The sequence below is a fragment of the Kogia breviceps genome, chromosome 8 (assembly GCF_026419965.1).
Source record: "Kogia breviceps isolate mKogBre1 chromosome 8, mKogBre1 haplotype 1, whole genome shotgun sequence".
NCBI lineage: Eukaryota > Metazoa > Chordata > Mammalia > Artiodactyla > Physeteridae > Kogia > Kogia breviceps.
Genome location: NC_081317.1, coordinates 83,248,653 through 83,262,804, shown reverse-complemented (window position 1 = coordinate 83,262,804; position 14,152 = coordinate 83,248,653). Strand labels below are relative to the sequence as shown.

At 42.1% G+C, this 14,152-nt stretch overlaps 1 protein-coding gene across 4 annotated transcripts in view; it reads right to left on the bottom strand.

Moving 5' to 3' along the window:
- CEP78 (centrosomal protein 78) overlaps window positions 1–12,232 on the bottom strand; it is a 39,947-nt gene extending 27,715 nt beyond the window's left edge. For 2 of the 4 annotated variants that reach the window (XM_067040167.1, XM_067040165.1), the window contains exons 1-7: window positions 11,674–12,190; window positions 7,953–8,125; window positions 7,789–7,861; window positions 6,630–6,733; window positions 4,216–4,390; window positions 1,867–1,980; window positions 20–84 (exon numbers count right to left, since the gene is read on the bottom strand). In XM_067040167.1, coding sequence (XP_066896268.1) covers window positions 20–84; window positions 1,867–1,980; window positions 4,216–4,390; window positions 6,630–6,733; window positions 7,789–7,861; window positions 7,953–8,125; window positions 11,674–11,926 — 957 coding nt within the window. In that variant the 5' untranslated portion in view covers window positions 11,927–12,190. Of the gene's footprint in view, window positions 1–19; window positions 85–1,866; window positions 1,981–4,215; window positions 4,391–6,629; window positions 6,734–7,788; window positions 7,862–7,952; window positions 8,126–11,673 lie in introns of all 4 variants that reach the window. The other 2 variants (XM_059071203.2, XM_059071210.2) reach the window with 2 other exon arrangements.
- Between the last annotated feature and the right edge of the window lie 1,920 nt (window positions 12,233–14,152).

Below are 14,152 nucleotides of genomic sequence, written 5' to 3'. Positions count from 1 at the left end.
ACTAAAACACATTATATACCTCTGACTTGGCACTCCTTCCATTCTGGAGAACTTTTTTGATAACCAATTTCATCACAGAATGATCTAAAGTAAAATAAATTGAAATTAGAATAATTATTTCCCAATGAGTGGCTATTTCCATTTAAAACCAAAAGCCAACTAACTATTGCTTTTCCCATAAAATTAAATATGAAATCTACATTATGTAATTATACACTTATTTCCCCCTTTGTGTATTCTAATTTCTTCCTCAAAAACCTCCCCTTTGTGTATTCTAATTTCTTCCTCAAAAACCTAAGATGCCATCTTGCAGACCTCCCCCAATGGCTACTATTTTGGCAGCAGCGAAGGTCAACTTTAAACATTTTGCATCTAAAGTGGCTTTGGATACCTCTGGATGGAAAGTACAGTCTGAGCACTGTCCAGACACTTAGATACCTAAAGGGCATCTAAGATAACAAACCAAAGTCCTGATATTCCCTCAAAAGCTGCTCCTCCCATCAGCCCCCTTCTTCTAAGTGATCCCACCCAGTTGCACACATAATCATCAATGACTTGTCTCCTTGTCACTATTTCCTTCATACCCCACATCTAATCTATCGGCAAGCCCTGTTAGCTACACCCTCAAAACATAACCTGAATTCAACCACTTTTCACTTGCTCCAAACTTCCAACCTAAGCTAAGCCATAATCATCTCTTATTTGGACCACTGTGACAGTCTCCTAACTGGTCTCTCTGTTTCTCTTCTTTATCCCCCCAAGTCTATTCTCTATAGCAGGTCATCTTATTGAGATACTATTTGGATCATGCCTTTTTCCAGTTCAAAATCCTCTACTCATTTAGAATGATCCACATCTTTACTCTGGCCTTCAAGACTTTACAAGATCAGACCCCTGGCTAGCTCCTTGGCCTCATGTCATACCACACTCTTCTTCACTCAGTACTCTGGCCATGTTGGCCTCCTTGCTTTTCCTTAAATACTCCACCCACCTACATGCCTGCATGCTCATGGCCTCCTTGTCATGGAATGTGCTTACTCCAGAACTTCCATGGCTTGCTCCTCTCTTAATTCAGGTCTCCATTCAAATGCCACTTCTTCGGTGAAGCTGTCCCCTAACAAACCTATCCAATGGAGTCCTACCTGCTCCCCCTACTCTCCTTACATTACGATATTTTTGCACTTCCTTCTATCTAAAATTATATTACTTATCTGTTTACTCATTTCTATCTGAACTCCTTCACTAGAATGTAAGCTCCACGAGGGCAAGGCTTTTTATCTGTCTGGTTCACTGCTTTATCACTAGTGCCTAAACCCATACCTGGCACACAGAAGGTATTAAAAAAATTGTGAAACTGACAAATGAATAAAGTACTCCTTGCAAGAATTCAGAGTTTGCACAAGAAGGAAATAATGCTCTTGGTGGAAGCAGGCTTAGTATCTAGGTTCACCTCTATTCAGAGTAGAGATAAGAAAAATTTACAAGTATAACTCACTTTAATTAGTAAATTATCTGCTAAAAAGTGCAGGGAAGTGCAACATTAGAAAAGTACAGTTGATGCTTGAACAACATGGGTTTGAACCTCACGGGTCCACTGACACACGGATATTTTTCAATAAATGTGTACTATCGTCCTACACGATTGAAGGCTAGTTGAATCCACAGATGTGGAACCACTGACTATAAATTTATACCCAGATTTTCAACTGCGTGGGGGGCAGCACCCCTGACCCCCACGTTGTTCAAGGGCCAACTGTATACGATCAGGAAAGTTAAACACATGAAGTTTTAAAAACTGTCAATACGTGAACAAATTCTTTTTGTTTTGCTATGTGTTAATCAATTTTTTAAAAAGTGACCACATACCAACAAGTGGATTTTTTCTTATATCCAAAATGACCAGAGTTCTGTTGGTTTCAAGGGCCTTTAGTAAAGCCTTTGCTCCTTCACTGGTGAGGCCACACTGCTGCAGGTCAAGTGCTTTGGATGAAAGACAAAAGGTCACTTGCTAACTCTATACAGATTTCACATATAGATAACTCTCATTTTCTCACGTGTGGAAGAGTCCTGCACAAGACCAGTCATGGCAGGTTTGTAATTTTGGGTATGGAAAAAAACAGAAATGTATACACACACACATAATGCATAATCCAATTTAAAAACCTCTTCTTGGATGTGCAATGATAACACTGCCTTTAGTACCAATAAATCATCCAACATGTTTTACAATTAAAGAACTGAAGAATAACTGTATATAACCTATGAGCAAAAAACATCACAAAATGAATCTCAGTTCATAATTAGCAATGGTGGCAGTGGCAGTGTAAACCTCACAAGCAAAAACTGGTGGAGCTCAGAAATGCACTGCATTCTTTTGATCATGATTTTGAGCTCCAAATCACACTTGAAACTAGTTAAAAGGGGAAAACAAAATAGAAGAAATTAACAACTTTTCCACTGTTCTGTTAGTTTTAGAACAAAAAGACAAGTCTAAAAGGATACAAATAATAACAAATTCAAAGCATGTGTGAATAGAGAATACATACTAAAAACCTATCACAAAAGTATCATGGTCAAGAACTCTCTCAGTAAAAGGTCAGACAAAAACCAGAACAAATGATCATGAATTCTAGTAGTTCTGGGGCTGAACAACCTACTCATTTAAACAAAAGGGATCATCACAAAAGCACAGGTATTAAAAAATATTACATGGGGGCTTCCCTGGTGGCGCAGTGGTTGAGAGTCCGCCTGCCAATGCAGGAGACACGGGTTCGTGCCCCGGTCCGGGAAGATCCCACGTGCCGCGGAGCAGCTAGGCCCATGAGCCATGGCCGCTAGGCCTGCGCGTCCGGAGCCTGTGCTCCGCAACGGGAGAGGCCACAACAGTGAGAGGCCCGCATACCGCAAAAAAGAAAAAAAAAAAAAAAAAATTACATGGAAGGAAACTATCATGAGTCTTTTTTTAAAGTGCTGTGTGTACCATCACATTAAATAACTGAAGTCTTTCAACACCCCATGACACACAGAAATAGCAAGTCAGACATATGGATCTGACAGAATATGATACAACCCTTACAAACTCTCACTACAGAAGAATGGACACAGGGTATAATTAACCAACTAGCCAAATTTAATACGAACAGCCAGTAAACCTCACTAGTAAATCAAATGAATACAAAATAAACAAAATGTGGTTATTCTCCTATCAGATTAAGCCAAGATTCTGTAAGAAAAGCCTTTAAAATGTATATACCCTTTTGATCCAACAACTCTCTTTCTAAGAATTTAACCAAAAGAAATAGTCAGAGATACAGGTAAGGATATATATCAGAGTACTATTTGTAACTGAAAAACTGGATATAGCTTATATACAAGAATGGATAAGCTATGTGTACTGTGGCATATTCATATAATGAAACACTGAACAGTCACAAAAAATGATGCAGTAGATGTAAATTTACTGACTTGCTAAAATGCCCATACTAAATTAACTGAAAATAGTTATAAAATTTGGAGTAATCCTACTTGCATAAAAAAGGGAGAGGTACTCATTTTTGTAGTTTTACAGTTTTTTAAAAGTGCTACAAGCCAGTGTTTGTGAGAGGCAGGCTTCACATCCACTGTTGGGGTGGACTACAAATTGGCATAGCATTTCTGGATGGTCAGTTGGCCACGTGTATCAAAAGTCTTAAAAATATGTCACACTTAGTCATTCCACTTCTAGTAACTTATTCTACAGAAGTAAGCCCGATGGACACAGAGATATATATACAATGTATTCACATTGTTTCTGACAGGGAAAAGCAAACTAAATCTAATTGCAAAGAATTGATTAAACTATGGCACATCAGTACGATGGAATACTACATGATACATCATTAAGTGAAAAAAGCAGGAATATGAAATAGCAAGTATGCTACAATTTTATTTTTGTAATCCCTAAGTGTACAAATATATTTATAGAAAAAAAAAGACTGAAAGTATATACACCAAAATGAACAGTGATTATGTCTGGGTATTCAGATCATAGGTAATTGTTCTCTTGTTACTCTGTATTTTCTATAAAGAATATATGCAACTCTTAGAGAAAGTTTAAAAGCAAAATAAAAGCTATCAGAAAAATGAGGCTTAAAAAAAATCCTATCACAACGTATCATGCCAAAAGCTAAGCACATATAATATTAAAAATTCAATATTTTCAATTTTAGAATTTACCTCTAAGCCATAAATCCTCACTAAGAGATTCTGCAAAAGCACTTGCACCCAGGTCACCAATGAGCATGTTGCAGTTCAGGGTGATGCGCCTCAAACCAGCCATACAGTCAAGATCAGGTCTCCTGTAACGAAGACTCTCAGCCCAGGTTTCTTCATGCCTTCTAATAGTCTGATACTTCAAAGATTTAATGGGATGAAATTAAGATGCTTGAATAAGGAAACACGGTGTGCTTACTGAGTATGGCTTATTATGTCAGAGATTTACACACACACACACATCAAGCATATATGCCAAGAGAATCAACCTGAGAAATTAAACAGTCAGTTCTGGTTTACAAGTCCAGTGACCCAGATTCTAGTCAGTCAGTGATTAGATTCCAGCCACTGGATGACCTGTTTCTGAACAGTTATGTAAAGTTGGACAACTCAATTACAGTCTATGAATTATTTTCCTTAACTTCTAAGTCAGGGAATTGGTTCTAAATTCTATCATTGCTGAGGTTCTAAATTTCATCATTCTGTCCTCCTACAGTCTCCAAACACCTGACTGGGCAACCCATAAGAAAACTTTTTAATATGCATCTTATTTATTAACAAATTATATACACTAAGTTCTATACATATAATTTATGTACATTATAAACTACACAGATATTTTTTAAATGATACAAAGGTAGACAGGTTCTAATATTTTCTTTTCCTAACTCCTAAGGCATTATTTTATTTATTTTTTTAAAAACATTTATTTATTTATTTATTTATTTGACTGTGCCAGGTCTTTAGTTGCGGCATGCCAGATATTTTAGTTGTGGCACGTGGGCTCTCAGTTATGGCAGGCACGTGGGATCTAGTTCCTTGAGCAGGGATCGAACCTGGGCCCCCTGCATCGGGAGCACAGAGTCTTAACTGCTGGACCGCCAGGGAAGTCCCAGGCATTATTTTAAAAACTATATTTACAAAATGGATCTCACATGCTACCTAGGGTATGCACGCAAACCTTAGAGGCCTGGACTATGCAGAGCCAGTTTGATGTGCCTTGGGAAAATAATGGTTTGACATTTAACCACAAGTATTGTCTTAAAGACATTCAATTCTTTATATTCATAAAATAAATTCTGGTAACAGGGAATACTGACTTTAAATGAAAAAAGTCTTATTACATTCTTGAAAAAATAAGACTCAAAGTGCCTTTGACACTCTAAAAGGAAAATCATTAGTGTCATTTTTCTATTAACAATAACTTATAAAAGCTACAAGCAGAAATAACAGCAATCACTTACACAGTGCTTACTATGTGCCCGGCACTATTTATACAAATTAGTTCATTTAAACTTCATAATGAGGCACAGAGGTTAAGTGATTTGTCCATGGTCACTAGCTATGAAATGGGAGAAAGGGAATTTGAACCTAGGCCATTTGCTTTGGCATCCAAGTTCTTGACTGTTTTCTATCCCAGGGGTCAATGGACTTGCCCTGTATAGGCTCAAAGAATTTTTCAATTTTTAAAATCTAAATTAAAAAATTTCCAGATTTGTGGGCTATACAGTTTCTGTTGCAACTACTCAACCCCACTGGTGTAGGGTGAAAGTAGCCACAGCTACCATGTTAACAATGGGTGCAACTATGTTCCCAAAAAACTTTCTTTACAAAACCAGGGGATGGGCTGGATCTGGCCCACCAGCCATAGTTTACCTATCCCTGATCTGTACCAGCAAACTATTAAAAAGGCTTCATGTCAAATTATTAAATAACTTTAAGCCTAAATATAGTAATTATAAACACTGTAAAGTTGTTAAGGCATTATTTTAAAAACTGTATTTACAAATTGCTGATGTAGTGATTTTTATTAGTTTATAAACTACATCAGCTAATAAACACTGGATTCATTTAAGTCTTGAAGACTATAATGGCATAGTTTCTTCACAGTATCACAATAAATGTTTTCAGTAACTAAAAATACATGAAAGTATTATTATGTATTATATATTAAATGTCTGATTTCTAAAATTAAGTGGACCGGGGCTTCCCTGGTGGCGCAGTGGTTGAGAGTCCGCCTGCTGATGCAGGAGACACGGGTTCGTGCCCCGGGCCGGGAAGATCCCACGTGCCGCGGAGCGGCTGGGCCCGTGAGCCATGGCCGCTGAGCCTGCGCGCCCGGAGCCTGTGCTCTGCAACGGGAGAGGCCACAACAGTGAGAGGCCCACGTACGGCAAAAATTTAAAAAAAAAAAAATTAAGTGGACTATCTTTACTAAATGGTAGAATCCCAAACTGAAAACTGGTCATATTCCTTCAACAAAACAAAAGCAGCACTCACATGTATCAAAAGATAAGAATTAACTGCCATCTGTATCAATATATTAATGTGCTTCAATCACGTATGTTTTCATGAAAGTTTAAACATAAAAAAATCACCTTTAAGATCTTGGCCATGTGATCCGCTCCCTGCCATGTCAGATTACACCCCGTGAAGTTTACTGTCTTAAGACTGATAGAGTTCTTTATACCTTGACAAATAACTAAAAGGGAAAAAAAAAAAACACACACACAATAAGACGAAGAGCCTATACATTTGTCAATCTTGACTTATTTGCTTTTCTTGAGTCAACTGGAGGTTTATAGCCACATTCTTGAAATCATTAACTACAATCTTCCCAAACAGGTAATTGATGAACTGATGCATTCTAAAACTTGTCAGTAACAAAGTGCTATTCCAGTTTACAGCAACAGTTTAATTCTATTTAGATACTAAAACTGAATACACTGAATACTGCAAACTTTATTCCCAACCACTAAAGTACTACATACCTTTTGAGACATAGGAAGAAAAAGAAAAACCTAAAAAGCGTAAGACTCTTACTATTTTCATTTCCAGTGATACATCCCAATCTTGATTATCAATCAATGATTTAAATGTCAACTATAAGCCCAGTATTTTATTAGGTGCTATGCAATATACTAGAGCAACAGAGGATAGAGGACCTCAAACCCTCTGTTCCCTCAAATTGAAAGGCAGGCTTCCTGACCCCTCCAGACCACTACTGGACACAGGGAACACACATGAATGTTTCAGGACCCCAACCAACAGTCACCTACTTTGTGATTACTTCCATGATACACCCCCGCCAACACCACTGAGTTTGCTGCTCCTACGGGACGTTACATGTATTTCCTATTTTTACACATACCACAGTGCATTATAATTATGATTGCAGATAGATGTTTTAACAATTTAAAGATAATGATGACTTTTTTGCTCTTTACATCTTGCTATTTCCCTTCCCATAATATTTCTTGAAGAGAAACCATAAAAATATAAACAAACACAAAAAACAGAAAATATACAAAATGTGTGGTTTGTGGCTTAACACAAACTTAAGTAAAATTAGTTCTGACAGTATCCAGCATGACAGAATTCCATGGTACAAATGAGAATGGACCAAGGTTTGAGCAGGTACAGGAGACAATCCAGGCATGAACAACACCAAGAAAAGGTGGACCGGAAGTAACATGGTGTGTAGGAAATCACGAGACCAGTCTGATGGGAAGAGACTTAAACAATACTGAAACTCACTTTCTAAACCTCCATCTCCAATTGGACAATTCGCAAGACACAGGTGCACCAAAGTGGACGATTTATTCAATCCCTTTAATGGGGAGAAAAAGTTTAAAATTTTATTGGTTTAGTGTGCCCCAAAAGCAACTATCAAATGTTGTCAGGACACAATGAAGGCTTACCTTTGTTAACATAGTTAAGTCTCTCTCTCTCAGAACTAGCCCATTTAGCTCCAGGTTCCGTAGTGCACCCGACACACTTACACAGCATTTAAGAGCTTTACACAACTGGAAGGTCACATCTTTATTTCTTATCGCAGGAACACGACTTCTGTAAACTTTATTTCGGTCAGAACCTAAAGCAAAATTATTGTAAAATGAATGATTTAAACCATACATTTTATCATCATTAAAAAGCATCTAAGGGCTTCCCTGGTGGCGCAGTGGTTGAGAATCCGCCTGCCGATGCAGGGGACGCGGGTTCGTGCCCCGGTCCGGGAAGATCCCACATGCTGCGGAGCGGCTGGACTTCCAGGGAATGAGCCAGGGCCGCTGCGCGTGCGCGTCTGGAGCCTGTGCCCCGCAACGGGAGAGGCCACTACGGTGAGAGGCCCGCGTACGACAAAAAAAAAAAAAAAAAAAAAGCATCTGCTCTGTGCTAAGGATTAGAAACAACTCCTGCCCTTAAAGCCTTAATTAAGGAGGGACATGTGTAAACTCAAAATTTCAATCACATGAGATAAAGAAACATAACCTTTATGCACAGAGATTCCTTTGGAGGCAAAAAGTTATATCTAAGTGATGGCTTCGTGATAACCCTGAAGTAGAATCTAGAAAGATGAGGCTATGCAGAGTTGCCGTAGGAGGTGCATTAACTGCACAGGGAGCACCTGTGCAAAGACACTCAAGGCTGACACCTGCTGGTCACTGTAAATACTGCAGGTGGCGATGACTAAAGGCCAGGGGTCCAAGTGTGAGAAGAGACAGAAATGAAAATAGAGATGTTGGCTGAAGCAAGCCTGGAAGAGGGCATGGCTTGCATCCCACAGGTGATGAGACCTGGGGCTACGACTGGCTGAGTAAGGGTGCCTCCGCTGATTAGAAAAAGGTGCCCCGCTGCTGAAGGACCGATTAGATAAAGGGAGTGATCACAGAAAGCTCCCCTTCCTCAGGGCCAAATAGCCCCATGAGGCTTGGAAGAACACAGTTCAGACTACACGCCTCTGTGCAGAGCACACGCTGGGCGGCTAGTATGCACTAAATCTGTGTGGGCAAGCCATTAGCAGTGTTATTTTAAGTGTATCTTTTTATTTTAGAAGATCACTCATCCCAAGCAGGCAGATGAACTTAGAGGAACTGAGCCCAGGGGCTGCGACACCACCTAGGAGCTTCTGCCATAGTCCTGGCAAAATGTAATATGGATGAAGAAGCAAATTTAGGAAGAGGCCAAAATCTAAAAGCCAGACCCACTGGATGCAAGACATAAAGAAAGTTCAGTGAAGGAACTCTGAAGAGAATGGGCTCTGCAATAAATTTTTCTTACATTCAATGTAAAATATTAGGCAAAATTAAGTACAGTGGCCTTTATGGTCCCTTCCAGCTATAATTTCTTTTGATTTCTAAGTTATTACTCTGGTTAAGTAAAGTCCCTTCAGAGGTACAGAACAGTTCCTACACCTGAATGGGATGCAAAGAATAATCTGACTTTTCTTCACCAGTGGATGAGCTGAACTGTCCTTGCAGAAGAGATAACAGATGATGTGAACCCCAGATCCTAGAAAAGGGCCAGGCAAACGACAAGTATTCAGGTTTTTAAAAACAAATGAACAATCACTTCCTCTCCTAAATCTTCACACTCTTCCTCTGCTGGCTACTTTCTCTCAGCTTATAAACATCCTCAAATATGCCCACTTAAAAAACTCTCAGACCTATGATTCTTTGGATCTTCTTGTGGGTAACCTAAGTCTCTCGCATGCCTTCAAACACCTGTCCTCCCCAAAAGCCCAGATCTGTACCTTGGGCCTAGACCCGTCTACCAGGCCCCTCTAAAGCTCTGAAGATGAAGTAAGATCCTCTCCCCACCCCCAAACCCTTCCTACTGTGCTCTGTATCTCACAAAAAGATGCAGCTGTAAACTGTCACCCACGCTTGCTGCCCTCCCTTTTCTAACTGGTCACCAGGCCCCACCCATTCTCTCTCGGATCTCCAAAATCCAGTCCCACCTTTTATAATTTAAGTGGGACCCTTAGATTACAATTCACCCTGCACCCAATCAACTGCCTTCCACACGGAGGTCCGAGTGAGCCTCTAAACCAGAAGTCCATCTCACTGTTCTTTAGTGTTTCCCTCAGCCTTCAGGATAAACATCCAAACTTCTGACAGGACAAACAAGGCCCCTTTCTGTTGGGCCCCACTAGGTTTCCAGTATCAACTCTCATTTCTTTCCCAAACCTTGAGTTCCACTCCTGTACCTTAGTTTTGCCATATTTTCTTGTATTTCTCAAACTTTGACACACACTTCTCCCTTCTGCTACTCCAGGAGCTTCTACATATCTTAGAAAGGATGGCACCTCCTCCAAGAAGCCTACTCTGAACTTTCCCTTCCAAGATTCTGTGCTCTGCAAAGGGGAAAGGTGGGGGGGAAGGATAAATTAGGAATTTGGGATTAACATATACACACGACTATTTATAAAAAAGGTAATCAACAAGGACCTACTGCATAGCACAGGGAACTCTACTCCATATCCTATAACAACCTGTATGGGAAAAGAATCTGAAAAAGAATGGATATATGTATAACTGAATCACTTTGCTGTACACCTGAAACTAACACAATATTGTAAATCAACTATCCTCCAATATAAAATAAAAATTAAATTTAAAAAAAAAGATTCTGTGCTCTGTAGCACCAGAACTCACTTCTTCCAGAGCACTGACTACTGTGCTTGTGTTTACCTGCCGTCCAGTAGAAGGGAAGATTACCTAGTGCAGAAGCATCGTCTCCAGCAGCCCTTGGTTCTGACAACTCATTCAAGTGCCAGGATACTTTACACACATAACCTACTTCATTAATTCTAAGAACCCACAGAAAGAGTGGTTTTTAATGTCATTTTACAAGTGTGGGGAATGTAGTTCAAAAGTAACCTGCCCAGGCCACAGAGAGCATAAGCTCTAGAATTCAAACCCTAAGCTGTCTTCACACCTGTGCTCTTCCCACTATATGATACGACTATTTAAAAAAAATTTTATTTTTCCTGAGCGCTGTTCTTTGTGGGGTTTTTTATGCGGTACGCGGGCCTCTCACTGTTGCGGCCTCTCCCGTTGCGAAGCACAGGCTCCGGACGCGCAGGCTCGGCGGCCATGGCTCACGGGCCCAGCCGCTCCGCGGCATGTGGGATTCTCCCGGACCCCGGCACGAACCCGTATCCCCTGCATCGGCAGGAGGACTCTCAACCACTGCGCCACCAGGGAAGCCCTAAGCCCTGTTTTAATGGAAAGAAAATGAAGCTGGGATATATCAATTTCCTAATCGCTTTGGTCTGTACGGGACAAAGTCATTCAACAGACCAGGTAACATCTGTGGAACAATTAACGATGCTCCAAACTGTGCTAAGTGTTCTACATTGTAGAGTCTACAAGCATTAACAGAGTGCCTCCTTGTAACCGCCACAGAGAGTGGGTCCTGTTAAGCCCATGCTACAGATGAGAACACTGAGACCTAGAAGACTTAAGGCACTCGGCCGGGGTCACCGAGCTGGCAGGAGTCCTAGGCCGCACGCCCCGTCTAGTGCACGCACACCCGGGCACTGGGCACCGGTTCGAGTGCCCACCCTCCACCTTGTACCATCTAAAACCCCGCTTCGCAGCGCCGACACCAGAGCCCCTGGAAGCGGGAACTACAAACCTGTCTCGCCAAGCCATGGCTGGAAGAAGCTCTTGATACAGATCAGGGACAGATCTTTATTAATCTTGAGGGTGCTCAGGAGCGGCGCCCAGTCCACCCCGCGGAGGCGGTCTGCGTTGAAGTCCAGCACGCCCTCCCGCAGGGAAGCGCGCACGGCGGGCATAGGCACCGAGTCCTGCAGCGCGCACAGGTACTCATAGTGCGAGACAAAGTCGGCCGCGCTGTCGCGGCGCAGCTTCACCGAGTGCATCATGGCCCCAGCGCGGCCTCGGGGGACACCGGCTGAGGGAACGATGCCCACACCCGTCTGGGGATCCCGGCTCGCCTCCCGGCCCCTCCGGCGCCCAACACCCGGCGGCTACGGCCACGCAGCGTGCGCAGGACCTGCGTACCAGCCAGAAGACGGAGGGCCACGGGCCCCAGCTAGGCCGCCCCCTCGATGCCGCGCTCCCGCGCCGCCTCCCGCGCCGCAGAGCCGGCAGTTGGCGCCAGCCTCATCGCCCTCCGGGACGCGGGTCTGCGGTTCATGCCGGTTGGCGGCCCCGTGGGGGCGGGGCTCGAGGACGTCAGCGCGCTCGCCGTGCGTCAGCACGCAAACCCGCCTCCCATGGGGACCGGCCTGAGGAGCAGGGGAGGGAGCTTCAAGACTATGGCCGTGCGAAAAGTAGGTGGTTTGGAGAATTGGGGGTTTCCAGAAGGCGTTTACTGACTTATCCAAATAAAAGTGAGATATGGTTGTATCAGTGCATTTTAAAAGTAGTTAAACTCCCGATAAGTGTCTGTGCTCGCCCCGCCCGGAGAGAGCGTGCGCTCCGTGAGGGACACATGAAAGGCTCAGTGAATGTCTGCCTGTGGTCCCCTTACCTCGTGCACGGGTGTGTAAATTTCTACGGAGAGCTCTTAATTTCTGTAGTTTCTGCAGACTTGACAAGGTGGTTGGCAAATGGTCACGTGTTCCATGCATTCAGGACATGATCGTGGTCACTAGTAATCACTTTGTTTTGTACTGATAATGATGGCTAACTCTGGTAACTAGTACTTTCTGTCTCCTAGGCATTATTTTAAGCACTGTTTCAGTATGAAATCATTCAATTTTCCTAACAACTCCACAGAGAATTTACTACTGAATATCCACTTTACAAAAGAGAAACTGAGGCGTAGGAAGTGAAGTAACTAAGTAAGAGGAAGAACTCAGACAATTGGTGTTAATAAATTAACCCTGCAAGGAGGCCCTTAGACTAGTGATGTGGCCGCCTACGTAAACCAACCGAAATCTAAGCCTGTAAATGCCTCAGGATTACGAAAACCACTGACAACCAGTCACAAACCACCAACTAGGCTTTAAAGCTATAGCAAGTCAGTAATTTCCTTGCTTTGCTTCTGCCCTTTTAAAATAAAAATCTCGGGCTTCCCTGGTGGCGCAGTGGTTGAGAGTCCGCTTGCCGATGCAGGGGACACGGGTTCGTGCCCCGGTCCGGGAAGATCCCACATGCCGCGGAGCGGCTGGGCCTGTGAGCCATGGCTGCCGAGCCTGCGCGTCCGGAGCCTGTGCTCCGCAATGGGAGAGGCCACAACAGTGAGAGGCTCGCGTACCGCAAAAAAAAAATAAAATAAAATAAAATAAAAATCTCTGCAGCTCTTGTGGCTGGAGTGCTCCTCACCACTTCCAGTTTGGTGGTACCTGAATTGAATCTATTTTTGCTCAAAGTCTTAAAATTTTAAATATGCCTTAGTTTGTCTTTTAACATTGGCCATAGAAGTTGGATGTGTATCCAGTGTCTAGAACAGCGGTCGTCCTCTGGTCAGGCCTTAGGCGTATATGTATACAACGTTCCTCTTCTACCACCACCTTCTGAATGCCTCCACCCACTACCATCTCCCGCGCATCAGATCCCCTAGATGTGGTCAGCAATGGCTTTCACATGCAGCGTGCTCACATTATAACATCGCAGACACTCCTCCGTCCCCCAGCCAGCGTGTGAAGTGAAACATTACCATTCCTGTTGAAGAGTCTGGTGTGACCACTTTCCCAAACACAGCCACTCCCCAGCTGACCCTGGGTAACCACTTTTCTGAACTTGGTCTCCATCACTGCCATGAATGTCTTTAGATTTATGCTATATTTTTAGGTATTCTTAAACAGCATATAGTATTCTACTATATTTGACCTTGTTACTTGCTTTATTTACTGTTATCTTTGCTAGGTTCATCCATGCTGACACATAAAGATCTGTTTAGTTCATGTACTTTCCTCTCTATGTAAGATTCCCATGTAGGGAAATACAATAATTTATATGTGTATTTTCCTGTTGATGGACATTTAAATTGTTTCCAATTTTCAGTATTTCTTTTTTAAAAAAATTTTATACAATCTTTAAAGTTTACTTTACATTACAGTTATTACAAAAATATTGGCTCTATTCCCTGTGTTATACAATACATCCTTGAGCCTATCTTACACCCAGTAGTTTATATCTCT